This window comes from Panthera onca, chromosome B2, assembly GCF_046562875.1.
Source record: "Panthera onca isolate mPanOnc1 chromosome B2, mPanOnc1 haplotype 2, whole genome shotgun sequence".
NCBI classification, from domain to species: Eukaryota; Metazoa; Chordata; class Mammalia; order Carnivora; family Felidae; genus Panthera; species Panthera onca.
The window spans coordinates 127,439,619-127,463,890 of NC_138343.1; the positions used below are offsets into that span (position 1 = coordinate 127,439,619).

At 35.8% G+C, this 24,272-nt stretch overlaps 1 protein-coding gene across 6 annotated transcripts in view; it reads left to right on the forward strand.

Moving 5' to 3' along the window:
- VTA1 (vesicle trafficking 1) overlaps window positions 1-24,272 on the forward strand; it is a 69,075-nt gene that overhangs the window by 3,503 nt on the left and 41,300 nt on the right. For 3 of the 6 annotated variants that reach the window (XM_060616801.2, XM_060616802.3, XM_078447389.1), the window contains exons 2-4: window positions 18,378-18,472; window positions 21,326-21,453; window positions 22,120-22,195. In XM_060616801.2, coding sequence (XP_060472784.1) covers window positions 18,378-18,472; window positions 21,326-21,453; window positions 22,120-22,195 — 299 coding nt within the window. Of the gene's footprint in view, window positions 1-846; window positions 955-3,415; window positions 3,483-18,377; window positions 18,473-19,444; window positions 19,591-21,325; window positions 21,454-22,119; window positions 22,196-24,272 lie in introns of those variants that run through there. The other 3 variants (XM_078447390.1, XM_078447388.1, XM_078447391.1) reach the window with 3 other exon arrangements.

Consider the following 24,272-nt stretch of genomic DNA (forward strand, 5'->3'; position numbering starts at 1 on the left):
TCCCTTTTTTATATGGAAGAAAATCAGAGCAAAGAATAAGCCTTTATTTGAAAACGCTGGGCATGAGAAAAGATGTCAAAAGCAACATTCTAATTTGGGGAATGAGTGCAGAACATTTTATGAGGGGGAAGAGAAAGGATTGTCCTTAGATATTAGTAGCCATTGTTTGATCATTTGGGATTTAATCCAGAGGGGTGGTGAGGGACATTTTGGGATCAGAGTCATGTGTGAGAGAGTGTGAAAAGGTTTAGCTGTGAGGACAAAGACATGCAAGGACCACAGTGGAAAAGTCTGTCTTTCAGAGGTCTCGTATGTTTATAAATATATCTGTTTAAGGGCAAAGCCTCGCATTAAAACCTGGCCTGAGTTGCAGTGTTCCGAATTCCCAGAATGTAAGACTTCCTGAAATGACCTCACCTTTTCATTTTCTATTCATTATGAAAGAATATCATTCCTGATAGAAGAGCAAACCCCAAAAAGCAAAGGAGAGATGCTGGGAAGGGTAGTGCCTTGTTTCATCCAAGTGACATAAGGATTTGTGGCTGACTGAAATTTTGGAATTGGAAGTCAGATGAGATGCGGTGAATGGGGACATGGGTTAACATCTATTTGATTGGAAAATTAAATCGTATTTTTCTGAAAAGTAAGCCACCATTGGCAGGCTGGTTTGGCATTAGCAGCAGGTTTTGCCATTTATGTTACACGATAGACATGCTCCAACTAAATGAGCCTAATTTTCGGCTCTGAGGTATTTTGTTTTTTCAGAAATACATTTAAAGCAAGTAATAACATAAAAACATTTGAATTGGTTTTGAGTTTTTCTAACGTTTTTGTTTTCTCTGCCAGAGCATGTTGAAATGAACAGCATTTCAGTTTTCCCAATCTTGTTTCAGTGTCTTAGAATAAACAAGCCTTTGAATGAAAGGACGTGATGAATCCTCGTAAGATTTTTTGGTATGCTTCACAGAATTGAGAAAATGAATAACTCTAATGATGGGGTGACAAGTCCTTTTCTCGTTTTAAAACAAATTTTGAGGCTGACCTATATGAAGTATCAGCTAAGAGAGCTTATTAAAAATAGTATTTGACGATATATGATTTTATGCTTTTTAGCCTGTAACCCAGAAGGAATGAAAAGAATTCTGTGATTCTGCTGTGACAAAACTTCCATTCTCATCTACTGCTTTATGTGAATGAACTTTCTCTGAAAGAGAAAGTTTCTCTGAACTTTCTCCTATGTTAAATTCGTAAAAGTGGGAATAGAACCAATACATTACTCTGGTTCATTATGACAGTAAATCATACTGATTCCTAGATACACAGTTTAGCTCACTGTAAGACACATTAACAGTAAATTTTACTTTTTCTTTTTAATTATTATTGAAATGTATAACATATTGATGTTGTTTTGATCAATTATTCATTACAATAATCACAAAAACCTCAAATCCAGAGGAAAAACTTTAATGCTTAGCACCTTACTTCACAGGAAGTTTTGATAAATTTAAATTTCCGTTTTTATACATTTTTAAAATTGTTTTAAATGTTTATTTTGAGAGAGAGAGAGAGAAAGCAGGGGAGGGGCAGAGGGGAGAAAGAATCCCAAGCAGGCTCAGCACTGACAGCCCTTAGCTGGATGTGGGGCTCAATTCCATGAACTGTGACCTGAGCTGAAATCAAGAGATGTTTAACAGGCGGAACCACCCAGATGCCCCCAATTTTGATACTTTTTTTTTTTTTTTTTTTTGCAGAGAAGTATGCTAATCAGGTTAGGACTTTTGAGCATACAAATATACTCTTTTATAATAAAATTCAGTAGGATAAGTAAATGGAAATGTAGGTTAAAAGAAATAACAAAATGTATCATTTCTGACTCTTAAAGAAAGAGCTTTTTCCATTTTAAAAGAGATTATGATACCAAATTGTTAATGATACTTAACAGCTGAAAGAATGATATAATTTTAGATGTCTGAATTTGATGTACAGAAGTTACATCTTTTATACTTGCTTAAATATCTGATGAAAAGTGATAGATGTCAACTTAAAAGTGTGTGAAGGGATACATTTCTATAATCTTCGTGCAAACAGTTTTCTAAATTTCCTAGAGCAAAGAATTTTTGGTGAGGAAAAAAAATGAAGATTATTATGCTGAAGTACTTGCTGACCAGTAAAGCTCCCTGTTGTCTTTTACTTGTGAGGCTTTGCCTGGCATCCCCCTGACTTCCTCTTCACCTGGCTAACTTACTAGTACTGATTCAGTACAAATTCTACATTCTATAGGCTGTTTTTCATTACCTCCAAAGGATAGTCTAGAAATTGTTCCAGTGTGCCCCTCATCTTAATTACATAGTGTTATAAACACCTTTTTACCTTTTAATCTTCTAGATTCTCCTGAAGGACAGGGAATAAGTATCTTGTTTTCTCTCACCACCTGGCACATAACTGACATTCATAAATATTTAATGAATGCCAACTCTCTAAATGTTACTAACATTTTGCTAGAGCATAAGCTCTATGAGAGCAAGAAGTATGTCTTACTTGATAATCTTGGACTCTCTGACTCCTAATATAGTACCTAAGACATGGTGGATATGTGTAAATTTTGTGTGTTGATTGAATAAATGAACTCTTTAGTGACTAGAGAGTAATTTATAGCTTTTTGACATGCTCTAGCTACAATAAGGAAATGTAATGGAAAGAATTCCAATGCTCTGTTTTATAATTTACCTTACTATGTTTAAAAAATGTTTTAATGTTTATTCCTTTGTTAAGAGAGAGATAGAGCACACACAAGAGAGAGAAAGAGTGAGGGAGGGTCAGAGAGAGAGGAAAACACAGAATCTGAAGCAGGTTCCAGGCTCTGAGCTGACAACACAGAGCCCGATTCAGGATTTGAATTCATGAACTGCAAGATCATGACCTGAGCTGAAGTCAGATGCCTAATCAGCTGAGCCACTGGGCGCCCCTTACCTTACTATGTTTATAATGAGTTTTAGATGAAGTCATAGGTGTAGTATCTAGCATAAGGTATAGTTATTGTGCCTCCTCCATTTTGGTATTATATGATTTCCAGAAACGATTTATCTATGGGCTTAATGTGAATACCCTAGTGTTTTATCATTTTTTAAATTATGACCTTAATATTTCTATATTTTTATGTTGTTTGGTCTTATGTTTTCTTTTTAAATCAGGAATGTATATTGAATGCTATGTATCAAATTACCTTTGTTTTACTATTTGTGCAAGTGCTAATGTGCTTGTGCTTACTTCTTTGAACTTGTTAATTTAGTAAGTTATAACAAAATAGTAAATGTTCTCATTTAAAACATCCTTCCATTCCTGGAAAGAATCCCATTAGTTTTTTTTTAATTAACCTTTTTTTTTTTCTTTTTTCTTTTTTTTTTAGATAATTGTAGATCCGCATGCATGTCCCAAAAATAATACAGAAAGATCCTGTACCCTTTACTCCATGTCTTCCAGTGGTAATGTCTTGCAAAAAAATAATAAAAAACAAAAAACGGTAATACTATGACCAGAATATTGACATTGAGAAAATCCACCAATCTTATTCAGACTTCCCCAGTTTTATGTATATTCCTGTGTGTGTGTGTGTGTGTGTGTGTGTGTGTGTGTGTGTTTAGTTCCAAGCAGTTTATCAGATACAGGTTCCTGTATCACCATAGTCAGGAAAACAGTTCCCTACGAAGGATCCCTCATGTTACTTTTCTAAATCCACATCTGTCTCTTGTCAACCTTACCCTATCCTTGTATCCTAGCAACCACTAACCTATTCTTCATTTCTAAAATTTTATCATTTAAAAAATATATAAATGCAATCATACATTATATACCCTTTTAGACTTGACTTTTTTTCACTCAGCAAGTAATAATTGCCCGGAAGCTCGTCTAAGTTGTTACATGTATCAATATTTTGTTTCTTTTTAATGCTCAGTAATATTCCATGGTATGAATGTACCAGAGTGTAACAGTTCAGCCATTGAAGGACATTTGGGTTGTGCTATGATCTGAATGTTTGCCTCCCTCCTCCCCAATTCATGTTGAAATCCTAACCCCCCAAAAGTAATGGTATTAGTAGATGAGGTGTTTGGGGGACAAGTAGGTCATAAGGATGGAGCCCTCATGAAAGAGATGTGTTATGAAAGAGATCCCACAGAGCTCCCTACCCCTTCTTGGTATTTAGTTTTATAAGAAACTAGCAAAACTTTTCCAGATTGGCTGTACCATTGTACATTCCAGTCAGCAACGTGAGTGGCGAGTGACCCAGTTTCTCTATGTTATTGCTGGCATTTGGTATGTCACTCTTTTTTTATTTTATTTTTTTTAATTTTTACAGAGAGTGTGTGTGTGAGCAGGGGAAAGAGGCAGAGGGAGAGAGAGAGAATCTCAGACTTCCATGCTCAGCACAGAGCGTCTGATGAGATCAAGAGTCAGATGCTCAACCAGCTGAGCCACCCAGGCTTCCTGTGTCACTATTTTTATTTTAGTCATTCTGGTAGTTATGTTAACGTCATGGCTTTAATTTTTATTTCCCCATGCTACTGAAATTAACATCTTGTGCTTATTTACTATCTGTATATCACCTTTCAACAAAATGTGTTTTTGCCCCTCCCCCCCCTTATCTTTAGTTTTGAGAGTTCTTTATATATTGTAGTTACTGTAAGTTCTTAGATATGTGTTTTGCAAATATTTTTCCCAGTCTGTAGCTTCTCTTTTGTCTTCATAACGGAGTCACAAAGTTTTAAATTTTGCTACTAGCCAGTTTTTCAGTTTTTCCTTTTTTATATGCTGTTGGTATCAAATCTGTATGCTTTATTGTGTATTTTTCTTAGTGTCCTAGTCTGTTTTTTCTGTTTTTCTCCCCCAAGAAGAGTTCCTAAATAATATTGATTTAGCTCTTTTTTTTTTTTTTTTTTTTTTTTTGAGTGTTATCGTTGTCAGATTTTAGTAACAGTGTCATGCTGGTTTCCTAAATATTTGTTGAAAAGGTTCTCCTATCTGACTTGGACTAAAACACAGTAGGTCTATCTCTCTCTTTTGATTAAAGAAGTCCTTGTAGAGCAAAACTTTGTTCTTTCGGGGGAAATTATTTTATATATTTACCAATTTCTTCCATTTAAAATATTTTTGGCTTGGGGGTACCTGGGTGGGTCAGTCAGTTAAGCATCCAACTTGGACCGAAGTCATGATCTCATGGTTCGTGAGTTCAGGCCCCACATCGGGCTCTGCACTTACAGTGAGGAGCCTGCTTGGGATTCTCTCTCCCTCTCTCTCTCCATCCCTCCCTCACTCGCACTCTCTCTCTCCCAAAATAAATAAGTAAACTTTAAAAATACACATTTTTGGCTTGAACCTGTGTTGATATATTAAAGTTTTCTAAAATATCTTCCATTTCTGTCAGATTTGCAAATTTATTAACTAGAAATTACAAGCTTAACCTTTTTTCCCTTCCCTCATATCTTTCACAATCAATCAGTCGTTAAATTTTAAAAATTTTACTTATCTCCTCATTTTCTTTTGGTATATGCCATACCCTTATCTTACACCTAAACTGCTGACAGAGGTTCCAAGTTTCTACTTCAAACAGGTCATCCCTTGAGCCACTAGATTAGAACAGGTAGTCTGTTTTAAATGCTTAGTTTAAATAAATAAATAAATAAATGATAGAGTTAACTGTAAACACTCAAAAATTCTGTATGACACACACTACAATTTTAAAAACGTTGCATAGGAAAAATATTTCCAGTAGATGAGACAAAGGGCGAATATCCGTGATATATAAAACACTCATATAAAATCATTTTATAAAACCTAAGATACCCATAGAGAAATGGACAAAGAACATGTATATACAACTGCTGAAGGAAGGAATGGTAATCAATAAAATTCAGCATAACTAGTAATGTAAATTAAAATCACTTACGTTTTGAGACTAACTCAGTAGGTTAAGTGTCTGACTCTTGATTTCGGCTCGGGTCACGATCTCCTGGATCGTGGGTTTAAGCCCTGAGTCTGATGGTGCGGAGCCTGCTTGAGATTCTCTCTCCCCCAACCCCCATCTCTGCCCCTGCCCTACTCAAGCTCCCCCTCTCTCTCCCTCCCTCCCTCTCTCTCTCTCTCTCAAAATAAATAAACTTAAAAAATTTTTAAAACAAAAAATCACTTACTTTTTTTGGCTGTAAAATTTTAACAGTGCAGATGAATATACAGTGAAATCTCCATTGACAAGGCAGTGTGAATTGGTACAAAAGTTTTGGAAAACATTTTGGCAAAATGGATTGAATCACAAAAATATCTGTAATTCAGTAATTCTAGTTTTGGAAAGCTTGTCCTTGGGAAATAATCACAAATATATTGAGGGCTTTATGTGGAGTTCTCTGGATGATTATTTATACATTTGTGGAAAATGCGAAATAACCAAAATACAGATCACTGTGGAGATGGTTAATTAAGTTATGGCATATCTACTGGGTGGAAAGTAATGTAATCATTTAAGAATTACAAAGCATCTTTTGTAACATGGGAGGAAGTTTGTATGAAAATGCAGGATATAAAATTGTGTGTATACACACACACACACATACATAATTTGAACTTTTTAATGTGTATATACTTGAAGAAAAAGATTGTGGCTTTTAGTTTCATAGATAGTGTTTCTTTTGAATTTTTTGTTGTTTGTTTTCTGTTCTGTAAGTGAACATATTCCATACCATAAAAAATTTCAAAGCAAAAGCTTTATTAAAACCAAGTTGTTTTTTAAAAGCCCCCTATAGGGGAGCCTGGGTGGCTCAGTTGGTTAAGCATCTGACTTCAGCTCAGGTCACGATCTCGTGGTCCGTGAGTTTGAGCCCCGCGTCAGGCTCTGGGCTGATGGCTCAGAGCATGGAGCCTGCTTCCAATTCTGTGTCTCCCTCTCTCTCTGCCCCTCCCCCATTCATGCTCTGTCTCTCTGTCTCAAAAATAAATAAACGTTAAAAAAAAATTTTTTTTTTTTAAATAAAAGCCACCTATAGTAGCTCCATATGTAAGTGCCCTTAATTATTTGAACTCTGAAATCGTCTTTAGCAGTTCTAATCAAGCTGAATTTCATTGTTTCCCGAACCTTTCTCATTTGTCTCTTCAAGTCTTCCAACATTTTGTTCACTCTGTCCTGACAACTCTTTACTCCTTCACCACCCTTACTCTACTTTATCCTTACGTACTACTTGAATGTCACTTTTTCTGGGAGGCCTTCTCCTAAACTTCCTAAGGTGCTTCTTTTCTTTGTCCTCATTGTGCTTTGTATGGCTTTACCTTAACTGCTTTTCATTTTCTTTTGTCTCTTCCAGGCTTTAAACTTGAGGCCTATTGTGTCTTCTAGGCTTTAAACTTAAGCACCCTTCTGGGTGCTTTTTATCTATTTACAGTGTCACTTAGTGCTAGGCCACTAGAGATATTGACACAGTAAAGAAAAAGGGCTCAAAAATGTCTGTTAAATTGACTTGGATTGTAAGGCAACCTGTGGTCCCTAGAGGGAACTATGGCCATAGAGTTGTCACTGGATAAAGAAGCAGACAAGTAACATTCATGTAGCTCTTGGCATTTGTAACAATGCTTTCTTTCAGGATATCTGATTTGAACCCTACAATCCTGATTTTTCTGTTAGTAAGTGATGGAATAGTTGTATGAAAAATCTTTGATAGTAGGTGGTAATTAGAAAACCAGTTGCAGAGTGAGTGAGGGTAAAGGGACTATCCTAATTGGTGAAAAATGAAAGGGGGGCAAAAAGCCAATGCAGTGTAATCTGGGAGATTGTAATAACTGAAGGGTAGAAATGGAAGACAGGCTTGATGTTATTAACATAATTTTGAGCAACGTGTGTGTGTGTGTGTCTCTCTCTCTTTTTTTTTTTCCTTTAATGAAGCCAGAAAATATTTGAGTCTCTAAATGTGGACTCTTTATGGTAAATATTTTGATTCTGTCAGATTTGGTGTTGTAGATAAAGCTAAACCCCATAAAGAGTCCTTCCCTTGGTATTAGCTTAAGTAACTAAACATAGTTTCAAGTTCGGTTTTTTAAAGTTTCCTCTAGAGGGTGACAGTGTACAATTAACAGACTTAATGAAAGCGTAGATGTTCTTTGAGAGTCATTTATGATCATAGGAAAATTAAAAACAGTTGTTCAGGAAGTTGTAAACAGGTATGGCCATTTCAATTCTGAGCTGTAACAGAACATGGGGTGTAAAATTGTAATTTAGTTTAAATAAAGGCTAAATAATACGGGAGTTTTTAATTGATATGTTAAATCAGACGGGTTTGAGGATTAATAACCAGTTGCCTATTATTTTTTTTCTGTTGTTAATCACACAGAAATTAGATCTTTTGAAGCCAGTGAGACAAAGTTAACTAGACCAGTAAAGATCTCCCCCTTACTTACTGATTTGTGAATCTCTGTGATTAATGGAAGTCTGTAGTCCTGTTGTCAGAGTACTTATCATTTTTTATTACAGGCTGACTCAGGCTACATGATTGTAGCAATCACAGGTTAATAATAAAGCAAAGTTGGACAGCTGATTTATCCATTAACATTCCCCATTTATTTACCTTTTGTTTGTTTTTGGAAATGTGTTGCAAACATGAATTTTATTTTTTTAAAATGATCATTGTAATAGTTCCTCCTAGTTTTGAGTGAAGTAAATCATTTCATTGTTAGATTCTCAGTCTGTCCCTAAGGTTGAAGGCCCAGGGGGGTGGTGTCAGGTAATTCGTCCTTTACTGTCATCGTTTTGCTTTGGCACCCATGCAGGTTTACAGCGCCTTTTTTATGACAATTATGTTTGACGTTCGAGGTGAAAACTTATTTTTGAGCAGCATGTTATTACATGAAAGAGGCTTCAATGCTTGTGAAGTTCCTGCTTTCGTTCACTTCATCGTTTATTTTTCTGTGGCTTGTCAGGGTTTTTTGGTTTTTAGATGTTTTGTAACCTCAGTTACTGCTTCTCTTTGGAAGCACTTTGGATTCCCTTGTGCCTCAACTATGGGCTTCTTAGATATTCCTCCTCGTTTTATTTTTTTTTTTTTTTTAATTTTTTTTTTTCAACGTTTTTTATTTATTTTTGGGACAGAGAGAGAGACAGAGCATGAACGGGGGAGGGGCAGAGAGAGAGGGAGACACAGAATCGGAAACAGGCTCCAGGCTCCGAGCCATCAGCCCAGAGCCTGACGCGGGGCTCGAACTCACAGACCGCGAGATCGTGACCTGGCTGAAGTCGGACGCTTAACCGACTGCGCCACCCAGGCGCCCCTAGATCCCACTTTTAAATCTCGTATCATTTTCTTTCCTGTGGAAGAACTTTATCATTTCTTACACAGGCTTGCTGCTGGTAAATTCTTTCAGCTTCTCTTGTGTGAAACAGACTTTAATTTCATATCTATTTTTGAGATATTTTTGCTGGATAAAGAATTTTAATTTGTTTATATTTTTCTTCGGCACTCAATTCTTTTTCTTTCTTTTCTTTTCTTTCTCTCTTTTTTTTTTTAACCACACCTCCCCACCCTCTTTGGAGAATCCAGTTACACATACATTAGAACATTTTTTTTTTTTCATAACTCACTGAGACTCTGGTTTTCTTTTTCTTTTTCTTTTCAATCCCTTTTTCCCTGCGTAGAGTAGTTTTTATTGCTGTGTTCTGAAGTACACTAATCTTTCTCTCATGGTGTCTAAACTTCTGTTAATCCCTATCCAATACATTTTTTATTTCAGGTATTTTTCATCTCCAGAAGTTCCATTTGTGTTATATATGTTCTGTTTCTCTCCTCATTCATGTTTTCCATTAAATACTTCATTATGATTTCCCAGTAATTTAATGTCACTGCTATTTTTAGTCACTTTCTGTTATTTTGTCAGTGTTTGATCTTATTGGGCTGTTCACATTCTCCTGCTTATCGCCACCTTAGTAATTTTTGATTCGTTGTAGGACAGTGAATTTTAAGTTCTCGAACATCTAGAGTTTATAGTTTTGAACAGATTTGATCTGGCCGACAGTTAAGTTCGTTGCAGTTCAGTGTGATATGTTTGTGCCTTATTTTGTTTGTTATTAGTTTTGGCAGCCGGTCTAAGTAGCTCTGAGGACACGATAATCCTCTACTAAAGCATATCCCAAATTTAGGGTCTCTACTGAATATTTTGGATAAGCATTAAGGGCTCTGCACCCTGGCTGGAACTTGAAAGCATCCCAGTTTTGGGGATGTGCTTTGGCGATGGTTCCACTCACGGCTTCTGCTCACTCTTTGACTTTGTGGAGTTTCCCTGTATACCTACACCTGGTAGTATTCAGCTTAGCCTCAAGTTTATCCTTGGTCAGATTTCTGGGGTTCTTTTCTGCATGGATTCCACTCTTCCGAACTCTGCGCCTCCATTTATAGCTGCTTCCGGAGACCTGAACTCTATAGTCTGTTTTCTCAACTCTACTAGACTATGCTCTGCTTGGGTCTCCCCCTACTCCTTAGTTTATAATGTGCCTCCAAAGGGGCACCTGGGTGGCTCAGTTGCTTAGGCTTCCGACCTCAGCCCAAGTCATGATCTCATGGTTCCTGAGCTCAAGCCTCACATCCAGCCCTGCACTGACAGCTCAGAGCCCGGAGCCTGCTTCGGATTCTGTGTCTCCCTCTCACTCTGCCCCTCCCCCACTCGCGCTCTGTATTAAAAAGAAAAATGTGCCTCCAGGAAGAATGCTGGGCTGATCATTGATGTGGTCATCTCATTTGTTTCCTTTCTCCAGGTGTCATGGTCTTCCCATCTGTTTCCATTTGTGAAAATGTGGTTCATATATTTTGTCTAGTTTTTTGATGTTTATGGTGAATGGCAAGTCTCATTACTCCATCATGGCCAAAATTTGAATCTGGTCTCGTCTTAGTAATCAAATAGTCACTTAGTATTTGCTCTATACCAGCATAATCTTCTAGTAAGAATTCAAGAGTAGTTCACTTTTTCTTAAAGCTACTATATTATGACAGGAGCTTAAAAATATTGTTAAATGAAGGAATGAGCAAAGTAAACACCCTTTATTAGTAGACACTCATTCATACTTTCTTTTTAATCTTTGGCTCAGAAGTCCCTTCGCAAAAGCTAATACTAACCATATAGCAAATATTTACAATATACTTACAAATAGAGTAATATATTCAGTTCTATTTATTGGAATAAAATCTTCTTTTAAACATCAGTGTAAATCATAATGATTCCTATTTGAGTGCCATGTTTATTTCACTTATCAAAGCATCACTCTTCACAACTGCTTTTATATATCTTTTCTTTTTTGTATATTTATATCATGCATTTCATAGTTTTATATTTCTCATGTTTAAGCAAGGATGTGTTAGAATGTTAATGTTTAGATTTTATGGAACTTTGAATTACACATACCTTCAGGATTTGTAAATGTTTATCTCCTAAATGCTTCACATTAAATTAAAGTTAGGTTGGAAAGTAGTTAATCCTTTTGCAAATGTGCCTCATTACTCATCTTCAAATAATATTTATTCATAAAAATAAACACATTTCCTTGATGAAATAAATCAAATATATTTTCTTATACATGATTTTAGCTACATATTTGTTCTGTTTTAGTAGGTAATTTTCCATGTTAGACATTAATTTTTCATCATCCTGCTGCTGCTACAATGAATTACTTGTCTCGAGCTGTACATGAAAGTGATTCCTTTTCCATCCCTTCTGGCAAAAAGATCTTTTTGTGTACATATTAATTTTCACAAGTAGATTTAAGGTCTTCTCACTTTTATTAATATTAAAAAATGTATCACAAGATAATTTTCTGTATTTAAGAAATCAAACATGTGAGATATTAAAAAATGTTAAAGCCAGGCCAATTTTATCCTATTTCCTAATTCTGTGATGATTCTTTCCAGTTCTTCAATTAAAGGTGTTACTTGTATTTGCAAAGACTAAATTATGCACGTAAACCAAGAAAGAAAATGCATGAAGGCAAAACCAATGAACTGTGTTGTCATTACATTTTATAGCAAGTATCAAACATCTGTGTTAAGGTTAACTTGTAAAGGACAGGAGCTGATACTGTGTTGTGAGGAAGTATAATAATGGTTGTGGTGATAGTGAATTGAGAATAATTTGATTTTTTTGCTTCCGAAGAAATAAGATTTAGATACTCTCCATTTTTATTATAAAGAACAGTGGTAGTTAAAAATAACAAATTAGAAACTGAGAATTGTACTTTAAAAAAAATTTTTTTTTAAGGTTTATTTATCTATTTTGAGATAGAGAGCGAGCCGGGGAAGGGCAGAGAAAGAGAGAATCCCTAGCAGGCTCCACGCTGTCAGCACAGAGCCTGACTCAGTGCTCTATCTCACAAACTGAGATCATGACCTGAGCTGAAATCAAGAGTGGGATGCTTGGGGCGCCTGGGTGGCGCAGTCGGTTAAGCGTCCGACTTCAGCCAGGTCACGATCTCGCGGTCTGTGAGTTCGAGCCCCGCGTCAGGCTCTGGGCTGATGGCTCGGAGCCTGGAGCCTGGAGCCTGTTTCCGATTCTGTGTCTCCCTCTCTCTCTGCCCCTCCCCCGTTCATGCTCTGTCTCTCTCTGTCCCAAAAATAAATAAAAAACGTTGAAAAGAAAAAAATTTAAAAAAATAAAAAAATTAAAAAAAAAAAAGAGTGGGATGCTTAACTGACTGGGCCACCCAAGTGCCCCCTGAGAATTGTACTTTTTGCATATGAATAAATCACTTAAATCATTTTCTCGTGGTAAAAAGAAAACTGCTCAATTAATTTCTGCGTGTTTTCTTAATGGTTAAGTCCTATATGGCTGCCACTTAAGCCATTGGAAACCTAAGAATCCATCTCATTTTTTCAACCTGTCTATGCTGGATAGCCATTTATCCCCAAAGTTGGTTCACCAAATAGCTAATTACACTCCATGGATTGTAGGATTCATATAGTGTTCACTACCATGTTAAGAAGGTAAGGAGAAAGACCTCCTAGGAAAACCAAACTGTCTGTATTGTATTTCCTCACATTTTCACGACATCATGTTAGCCAGTAGTATATATAGGTAGTGAATAATTAACTAATGTTTATTACATTTTCAGTGCATGTTTTTGAGGTTGTTGTTTTAAAGAGATTGACCAAAGGGTGCCTGGGTGGCTCAGTCGGTGAAATGTCCAACTTCGGCTCAGGTCATGATCTCGCGGTTCATGAGTTCAGGCCCCACATCGGGCTCTGTGTTGACAGCTCAGAGCCTGGAGCCTGCTTCAGATTCTGTGTCTCTCCCTCTCTCTGCTCCTCCCCTGCTCACACTCTGTCTCTCCCCCTCTCAAAAATAAATAAACATAAAAAAAAAAAACCACAGATTGACGTATGTTTGAAATAGTTATTTGGGAGGTTGGGAAGGCATGTGTTAAGCTCATTTGAGGTTGATAATTTGAATAATTATAATGGTGCTAATCTGCTAGTGGTATTTCTCAAATATAGGCATAGAGAATGAGGATTGTTGAGTTTATATATGAGTGTACTTTTGCCAGAGGAATATAGTAAAAAGATTATGGGATAGAAGGACATAGGGCAGTGAAGTTCTAGAAAAATACGTTGTAAAATAAAAGCTGGTTGCCGAGAGAAGTTAAAGGAGAAAAGACTTGATTGTAAATGAAGAAATAGACACCCGTGAACTGGACACCTGTTTTAATAGGCATAGCTTTAAGTTGGAAAAAAGGGAAATTGTATTTAGACTTGGTACTTAATATACTGATTTTGGAAGTACAACAGTTTGAGGTGGTAATTTAATTCTGGAGTGACTGGCATATAAGGGAGAGTGCGTACAAATTTTGGAGACCAGGTCAATAAGAATTGAGAAGATGGTTCTATGTATTTTTAAGATTAGATTTTCTTTCTTATTGCTGAAAATCCAGAATAACAATGGTTAAGTAAAAGAAGGACTTGACTTCCTCATTTAAAACAAAGTCTGATGTTGGTAGTACCCAGTGTGTGCCAAATCCATGAAGTCTGCAGGGACCAAGGTGCTTTCCAATTTCAGCTCTACAAGCCAGCACATGATTATTACCATTTGCAGGGTTGCGTTGTGATCTAAGGTATCTACTAGAGTTTCAGTCATACCATTTCTATTTTAGGCAGCAGAAGTAGAAGAGGGAAAGGGTCAATGAGACCTTTCCCCAGCTGTCATTTCCCCCTTTTAAGGTGACTTCCAGAATTCTCTTCCAACAACTTCTGATAATATGGTGCCAGTTTTAGTTACTTGGTCGTATCGTGCTTTGAGGAATACTGGGAAATGTACTTTTGGCTAGGTACATTACAATGCCCTTAATAATAAAGGGGTCTCGTTAGCAAAGGAGGTAGGAAGAAAGAATGTGGGTAGGCAGTTAGCAGTCTCTGCCACAATTATTAATTATCCACGTGAACAGGAAAATTTTCAATGATGGACACAGAAGGACCTTGAGGTCCTTGGGCAGTTACAGGCATTAACAAGATCAGGTGGAAGAGAGGGGCTTGAGCCCTAGACCCATGTTTTCAGGAAACATGGAGAGAAAACTGTAAGTAGCAATGGAATGCACAGAAAAAAAAACCATTATACTTGCCAGTCCCGAGATACGAAGACTATAAGAGAATTTCTTCAAGTGACATCAAGGTTTAGTGAAGACAGGGAGAAGGAATCTGAGGACATGTAGGGGATTTTCCCAATTATAAAGCAGTGGCTCCAAGGGATACGGTAGAAGGAATGGGGCCCTGTGGAAGAGGTAAGTGGTAGGTTGGGGTAAGAAAATATAGTTGATAGTTGAGAGGAGTAAGGATGCTGTGAGTAGTGATTCTTAACCTATCCATGAGTTTTTTTTTTTTTAATTAATCTTTAATTATATTGTGTAAATTACAAATTATATTTGCATATTGATGTACTAATGTATTATAAAAACACTATATGTATTTTTAAAGATACAGAAACACAGAAACATAAAGAATGATATAAAAATTATCAGTAGAAATGCTAATATTTTCTTTCCCACACTCCAGCTCATTTTCTTGCCAATCCTTGGGATCATGTAGGTCCCAGAGGCTGCAGTTTCAATATAGCATAAGGCGGGGACTCTGTTAGTGTGACTATAAACAGCCTGGCACAAAATTGATCCCTACTGCCAAGCAGAAGCCTTCCTCTTAAAAATAAGAGCAAGAATACTTAAAATTCTTGGTAGAATTTTGGCAATACCGTAAAACATGGCAAGATTAAATTTGGAGGAAGAAAAAGCATATTACCAGTTACAGATATTGTCATTTGTAAAGATGGCATTTGATCTGTGATTTCAGCAAATCAAATAGCCAGGAAATCTAAAAAATAAAAATATATTAAAGAGGGAACCACAGATCATTGGAGAAAGGAAGGATCATTTATTAAGTTTATTTGAGATTGGTGCTAGTAACTTGGGAGGAGAGGAAAAGTAAGTAAAAGAGTTTAAAGTTGAAAAATTAAAATGTAGGAAAAACTAGAAAAATCATGTAAATGAGTCAAGTCCCTTGGAGATAAAAGAACTTTTCCAAGCACAGAATTGACAAGAAAAAAAAAAAAAATCACAAATAATAGCTTTGAGTACATAAATATTTCAAGCCTCTGTGTTTCAAATCAGCATTCAAAAATTGAAAGACGGCATGATATTTGCAGCCAATATGTTTGTTTTCCAAAGAGCTCATGTGATGTACTTTAGAAGAAAAAATGCAGCAAAAATACTGGAAGAAAAAACCTGAACAGCTCACAAAGAGGAAGTCTTGGGGAGTTCAGTCACAGTCATAAGAAGAAAAGGAGTTTAAGGCAGGCACAGATCTTGATCAGCTCAAAAGAGATGTGACTGGTTTAAAAGGAAAGGGTGTTCAACCATGTTTTAAAAGGTGTGGGGGGAAGGGAGAGATGACTGAAACCTAACAGACAACATGCTAAAGAAATATGACTGGTTAAAAGAGAGAGAAGAAGAAGAAAATTTGGTCACATTTGTGACCAGTGGATGTTTAAAATGATCGGGTTTTTTGCTTTTCAAATTAGAACCTGGTTTTGGGTCAAAGTGATACCCAGTGCTGGCTGGTGTGCAGGGAAAATGAAAACACCATGCTTTTTAAACTGTGTAGCGGTATAAATCTGTACAGTACTTTTGGAACTCCATTTTTTTCTTGCATAAAAACCTAGATGGATCAGACCCTTAAATTTGATATATGAAAATAAATACATTAATAAACATCAAACTCTGTATGTAACATGGAATAAACTAAAAGCCTAAGCATTAAAAAGTAGTTTCTTCAGATTAAGCTATTAAAATTAAAAAGAGAGAGTAAATAACTGCATATTATATATGTATATATATCTTAATATAGTTTTAAAAGACATGATCGAGTAGACATAATTGAATTGGAAATCCTGAGAGTAACAGATACCAAGCCATGTTATAAAGCTGTAGTAAATAAAGCAGTGATAGGCCAGGAGACAAATGAAACAGGACAGACAGTATACAGAATTGGGCCCTTTTATCCCACGGAAGCTTAATATATGATAATGAATGTTAAAAGTGGCATTTCAGTCAGTGGGGCAGAATGAGCCATTCTTTCGTCCATGTACTTATCTATTCAGAAAATGTTTATCGAAGGCCAAGCATTATCCTACATGCCAAGGCAAGGGTACATCAGCAAACCGAGTAGACGAAAATCGCCATCACCACAGGGTTTAAATTTGAGTTGGAGTAGAGATAGTGGATAAATAAATAGAATATGATTACGTGCTGAGGAGAAAAGTAAAGCAGGGAAGAGGGATGGTGTTCACAAGGTGCCATTTGAGGAGAAAACATTTTATTCCTCCTTTATACTGTGTAAAGAACGGCCACAAGACAATTTGTTAAAAAGCAAACAACAGAATTTGACAGATTTTCTTTCTTTCATTGATAACTACTCCTAATTGATAAAGGGGAATATAGAGCTATGCAGCAAATATGCAGGACTTTTTTAGGAATGAAAATGAAAAATCACTTAAAATCCTGAGACTGATAGGAAGTTTAATAATATCAAATTTTCATGGGTTTGGGGAAATGAGTGCTTGTATATGTTGGTGATATAACTGCATATTGGTAATCTGTTTTGGAGGACAGCTTGAGAGTGCTTCTGAGAGCTCTCAGAAGTGAAAAAAATACATATACTGTGACCCAGGAATTCCATTTCTTGGTATTTGCCTCCGGTAACTCTTGAATGTATCACAAGCAGGTGTAGTAGCACAATATGATCTGTAGTCCTCAAAATCCAAGAACTACCTGAATGTGAATGTTGTGTCTGTCCACAGGGTGGAGCACTGTAGCACTATCACAGATTTCCAGAACATATTTATAGACTGTAAGAGTAAATCACAGGTGGTATATGTATACACCAATGGTAACAACAACTACCACAGAACTGTTCATAGCTCCCATCACTGGGAAAGGTATTAGGGTCATGGTGTCACAAAAGTTTTTAGCTTTAGCCTTTCTCTAATTTTATTAACTTTTTAAAAAGAAAGGGTGTGTATTTTATATATATATATATATACATATATATATATATACACATATATATATATACACGTATACATATATGCATATATATATAAAGAGAGAGAGATAGATAGATAAATGACTAAAACAGTTCTCCCTGTTAGCCTGAGCTCAAGATCCATTTCCCAGTATTCTATCCCATATTATATATTCTATCAGTATCACTTAACTGGCACTTGGATGAGTGCTCTTGTGTAAGTGGTTGTTTCTCTGAGTGCCTTAACTTGCCAATTAAATTACAGGCCTTTTGTCAGCTTAGGACCTGGTCTTTTTTTGTTTGTTTGTTTGTTTTTAATCATAATGCCAAAAAAGAAGGTCTTGGTAAAAAATACTGCTATTATCATTATGAATTTCTTGCATTCTTTGCATAATATTTGTGTGTTCTTTATTTTTGTAAATAAGATCTATAGTAAATCAAAGTTTTCTTTCTAAATTCACTTAAACTTTAAATTATTTATTAGAACACGTATTTTAAACATTCAGTAGTAGAGGGGCGCCTGGGTGGTTCAGCCAGGTAAACGTCCGACTTCAATTCAGGTCATGATCTCGCGGTTGCAGTTCGTGAGTTCTAATCCCGCCACATTGGGCTCTGTGCTGACAGCTCATAGCCTGGAGCCTGCTTCAGATTCTGTGTCTCCCTCTCTCTCTGTCCCTCCCCCACTCGTGCTATGTCTCTCTGTGTCTCTCAAAAACAAATAAAAACATTTAAAATATTTAAACATTTAGTAATAGAAAGGAACATTAAAAAATGAGATTGTTCAAACCATCTTATTTTTCTTTGTAGGTCGTTTATATGCAATGCAAACTGGAATGAAGATTGATAGTAAAACTCCAGAATGTCGTAAATTTTTATCAAAGCTAATGGATCAGTTAGAAGCTGTAAGTTAAACACTGATCGTTGATTTTCTGATTAATGTTTTAAGTGGCATTTTATTGCATTTGTGTATGTGTATTTTGCCATTTTAGTTCTTCCCCTTGACAGCAATCCACAAAGTTTTTACAGCTGAGAAAAAATTAGACGCAATTTTTTTTTTTTGTTTTTTTTTTTACATCTTACTGCTAAGGGAGTTAGTTGTAAGCATAGTTTTCAGTGTCTTTGCATTTACCACTATATCTTGTTATTATAGATGTTATAGATGGCCTTTGAGTCATTTTTCACAGGTGACAGACCCTTTCTAACTTTACTTCATGCAGTCACATGGATGATGGATTTGAGAATTCTTAGATAGCTCTTATAATAATGAAACAGGCTATTTATTTAGTGAAAGGGACATTGAAGAAAATGGTATCAGTTGCCTGTAGTCTCTTTGTCTTACTTTCGGTACCAGGACACAAGATACTTTTATGGTCCAGGCATTCTTCCCTGCTAGCAGAAATGTGGTAGGTGACTAATGTATGAGTCACCTTCTTGAACCATGATATAATTTCACAGGTTATATAGAGGCATCGATCCAGGGAAAATTGAATGGGTTTGAAGTACAAGAAGGCAGGGGCAGCCATAGTAATCCCTCTTAGTAATCAGGGCTCCACCCTGTGCCTCCTCTCCCAGCCGTCCTGGTTTCTCTTTTAACAATGTCAGGGTCTACTCCTCATTAATTCATCTCTTCATCTCTTCAGAGGCTGTTATATTAATAGCTGCAACTTTTTATTTGCTTATTTAATTATATGCTCCTGCTCAGGAGAATTATAAATCTAAATATTTATTTGACTAGTTGCATTATTTATTTAGAGAGACAAAATTTAGATATATTAAAAATCAAAACATTTATAATAGTCAGCCCAGAGCTTTTATAAATGTTGAAAGTTATCCAGATCAAAGCCTTATTAGATTAAACAGCCATGGGCAGTAGGGTTATAACTTGATATGGGTATCTGGCCTTCTGACCCGGAATCCCTGTCATTGCAACTTTTAACCACTGATGGTGAGCCTAGTGGCACCACTGATGGAAACCCAGCTGCCCTTGAAGTCTGTCTGTCCTACTTCTAACATGGGTTCTGTAAGTACAGGAAAAATTTGAGTACTCTTTTTTTTGGAAGGTGGGGTTAGGAGAGGAGAAATATGTTCCACACATAACAATATATTTTTAAAATCCTGTCACTAATAGACTATATAGCATATATCTCTTTATTAGTTTCACAGTATAAAGATAATAGGTAAAATAATAGCTTACGGATAAGACAGAACTCAGGATAGTTCTTTATAGTAAGTGAAGTGTAAAATCACATTTATAAAGGGACTCGGCAGGAGTGTATTATTACCTAAATTGCACAGCAGGTAGAATAAGCATATTGCATGGTGAGAGCCCATCGGCCTGTGCTGTAATGTTTAGTGTATGTGCTGCCGAAGTGACCACTGAGCTGTAATGTTTAGATTGCAATTAGTAAACTGAATGTATGATGGTTTTGCTGCCGATATTTCACATTGAAGATGAGATGAAATGACATACTCCCACTAAATTTTTCTAGAATTAAATCTAGAATTGAAGCATATCATAGTATGGATACAGTAAACTAGTGTTAGATGTGGGTTTTTTCTGTTTTTGATCAGGATAAGCATAGGGAAAACATTCTTAAATTCCAACATTATATCTCTTCTGGAACTTAAATTATTCTGTTGTAATTTTAATGATATTTATTTTCCTGATTTTGTGAAAAATCCTGAAGCCTTTTTTAAATTTGATTTTTTACTTCATGGTGTCTTTGAGAAAAACCATTTTTAAACAGTAGTGTGGTACTCAGATCTAATATTTCAGAAAGTCATTTCATTCCAGTAGAACAGTCTGGGTAAGATGTAGGAACTTAATTTGTTGTGTTTAAAATATTTTAAATTATTGGGACACCTGAGTGGCTCAGTTGGTTAAGCATCTGAATCTTGATTTCAGCTCAGGTCACGATCTCACCATTGTAAGATCGACTCTACACTGACAGTGTAGAGGCTGCTTGGGATTCTCTCCCCCTCTCTCTGCCCCTCCCCCGCTCACTTTCTCCCCCTTCCTCCCTCCCTCCCTCCCTCCCTCTCTCTCTCTCTCTCTCTCTCTCTCTCTCTTTCAAAATAAATAAATTTTAAGATATTTTAAATTATTGTATGTGTGGGAAAGGGATGTACTGACTGAAAATTTACAGTTGGGAATTGTGTTTTAACTTTGAGGTATTAGGCTAAATTTTAAAAACTTCTGTAATCCTAGTCTCAGTTTGTGATCTTATACTGTAGAAATAGATCTTTTTTTTTTTTTTTTCCAAGTATCCTCTGAGTGATACTATTTTAGGATGTAATGATTTCCCTAATCTCATTTTTTATATTTGATAGAAGAAATTGAAATGGGAATAAATTAAAATTTTAAATTGTAATTAGGAATTCCTAATCATAAGAATTTCCCAATTCTGTTTTTAGGATACCTGATAGTATATTGACTATTATCTTGAAATATTGTCTGATGCTTTACATAGATAGTTGGATGTGTTATCTTTTTATTCTTGCTTATTTTGATTTTTAGAGCTAAATTATCCTTTCAGGTTATTATAAATATGTTTCTTCAAAATTTTGTAAACATTGGATTTTCTAAAAACCTTGGGCTGAGGGAGAGCAATTTTTATGAGATTTCATTGATAGATCTACTGAAATGGGTGTAATTTTTAAAATATAAAATGATTATTAGGATTATAGGATTATTTGTACTTAAGTAGACTTCTTGTGAGTCCAAATCTTAAGCTTTGTACCTGATTTAATTTTAGCTTAAGAAACAGTTGGGTGATAATGAAGCTATTACTCAAGAAATAGTTGGTTCTGCCCACTTGGAGAATTATGCTTTGAAAATGTTTTTGTATGCAGATAATGAAGATCGTGCTGGACGATTTCACAAGTAAGTAAGGCAGAAAAATTAAATTAAACTTAAAAATTGAAATTACTGTGTAACTGGAATTATCCAGTCTTCCACTGAATGCTTTCAGACCTCTTGATTAATGATTTAGATTTTTTTTTAATTACTTGTAGAATCTCAGAATCATTTTAAGTTACAAGAGCAATCCTGCCTTTTTGGAGAAAATTGCTGAAGGAAGAATACCAACGGCAGATTTATTTTTTCAGTGAATACTCTGCAAATAGCCATTATTTAACATTTGGTAAAATCTAAGAGTTGATTTTAGCCAACAACAGCCTGTTTCAGTGAAACTGATTTTTTTTTAATTACCACAACCTGCCAAGTGAAATGATTTGTCATTATTTTAATAATAACGCAAAGAAATGAACGTAGCTTGATACAGATTTGAATAATACTATAATTGCATTTTTTAATGAAAAGTAGACTATAAAACTTTGCTGTAGTATATTTACTTATGAGTGTTGTTACTTTCCCCCAATACAGATTATAAAAGGAGCTTTGTTGTGGTCTTGAAATCTGATTTTATTTAAAACATTAATTTTTGACTGCTTTTATAAAACACTAGAATTTTTTTTCTTATAGTTACCTGACTAATTCTGCAGCTTAATGGTTTTCATTTAACTCAACCAGCTCTCTCTTCTTGTTTAGAAACATGATCAAGTCTTTCTATACTGCAAGTCTTTTAATAGATGTCATAACAGTGTTTGGAGAACTCACTGATGAAGTGAGTATGCATTCTTTATTGTTTTATTAGCTAAAGATCGGTATTGTCACGCTTTTTTGGTTTTGTTATTGCCTTGCTTAGTTACAGCAGCATGCCTATCAGAAATGCAGTGTAAGCAAAAAATGTTCCACTAGCTACATTTGTAAAAGTAAGAAGATGAAACATTTCTTAATAATATATTTTATTTTTAATAGTATATGTTCTTTGCATCTAGTGTGTATTTTATAATTTGGCAAAAGCATAGCTACTGTATTGGGTATCACGGGTTTAGGGTTTGATTTTATTAAGTGTTTAAATATTATTAATCCTGTATACTAGTAAATTTCTACACTGTTATTTCATCAATATACTGGGGGCAGAGACTTTTAGGACCTTCTTCCTATTTCATTTCTAGTCAGAAATACTATGATTCGTCTCATTGTAAAGTACCCATAGAACTTGATATTTTCTGAGATGCTTCATATCCATTTTATCATGTTGTTTCTCATAACCTCTAAGGTAAGTAGAGCATATATTCATTTTATACATGAGCAAATTGAGGCTAAGTGATGAAGTTATTGCTGTGAGTTCAGTGTTGTTTTCACTGTAGCAGACTTTACCATTGGCGTGGAAATTGTGCTTTTTGAGAGGGGAGATACTAATCTAGAGACAGAAAAAAAAACAGCTACAAATGAGACTGATAAAGCCATGTTGTATTAGTGATTTGGAATTTATGGAGAACATTGCTTTCTGTGATGTGAGTTTTTTCCAAATGATGAGCAGCTCATAGTATAAAGTTCAAAACAAAATGGAATATTACTTATGAGATGTTTGCATTTTCATAAAACAGAATAGAAAAACTGTGTAAAACATTATTTATGTTTAAAAATTTTTTTTAACGTGTGTTTATTTTTGAGAGAGAGAAACAGAGCGTGAGCAGGGGAGGGACAGAGAGAGAGGGAGACACAGGATCCAAAGAACACTCCAGGCTCTGAGGTGTCAGCACGGAGCTGGATGCAGGCTCCAACTCACTGACCGTGAGATCATGACCTGAACCGAATCGGAGGCTCAACTGACTGAGCCACCCAGGCGCCCCACCATTATTTATGTTTATATGTAAAATTAAGTTAAGCTCTAGGCTTGATGATTGTAAGCTAGGTTTTTGCATTGGCAGAGATGTACAGGACGTTTCAAGGCTCTGCCCAGTAAGGAACAGTTTTTTATTATGTGGAACTGTACTATCTCTTTTATTTCAAAACATCAAGCATCCCTGGCCTTGCCCACATAGCATTTCCCAATCATTCAGATAACCAGAAGCCACCCCCAGATATTTCCAAAACAATGCCTAGGGTATGGGGCAATGCCCATTGTAAGTCAGTGTTTTGAGTCTCCTTGAGACAAAGTAGTGTAAGAGAAAACAGACTTGGAGTGTGAAACCTGAAATGCTTCTCAGTGGGTATCCCTTCTTTGTATTCTGAGGTCCCTATAGAGCCACTCTGTTTTAGCTCCCTTTCCCATCTTTTATTGCTGATCTGATGTTCTTTCTGTTTTTCCGGTGTGCAGCAACATACTAGATACTTGAGGATACAGAAGTGGCTTAAACATGATGGTGGAATAGTCACGTTTAAAGCTTTAGATAGTTCAGTATGGTTTTGGAGAGTAGCAGGTGGGTGACGGAGAATAATGAGGCTTCAGATTAGACAAGTAAGTCATAAGACAGATCAGAAGGAAGATAGAAGGCCTGGAATCTTCAGTTAGTGGGTTTTTTGAATAAAGAACTATACTCGGGTGTGCTTTGTATGCTAGGAATCTGTAGAATGGACTAGCGGGAGGAAGAACTGCAAGTCATTTGATGAAAGAACTGTTAATAATTATTGTGGAACTTTGTACAAGGTAGGTTTTTTTATCTGAGGAAAAACGATATGTTCAGACAGATTATAAAATTTGAGATGCAGGTATGACATCCACAAATAAATCAACACAAGACTCTTAGAAATAAAGACAAGATGGAGCGCCTGGGTGGTTCAGTTGGTTGAGCATCCAACTTCGGCCCAGGTCATGATCTTGCAGCTGGTGAGTTCAATCCCCGCGTTGGGCT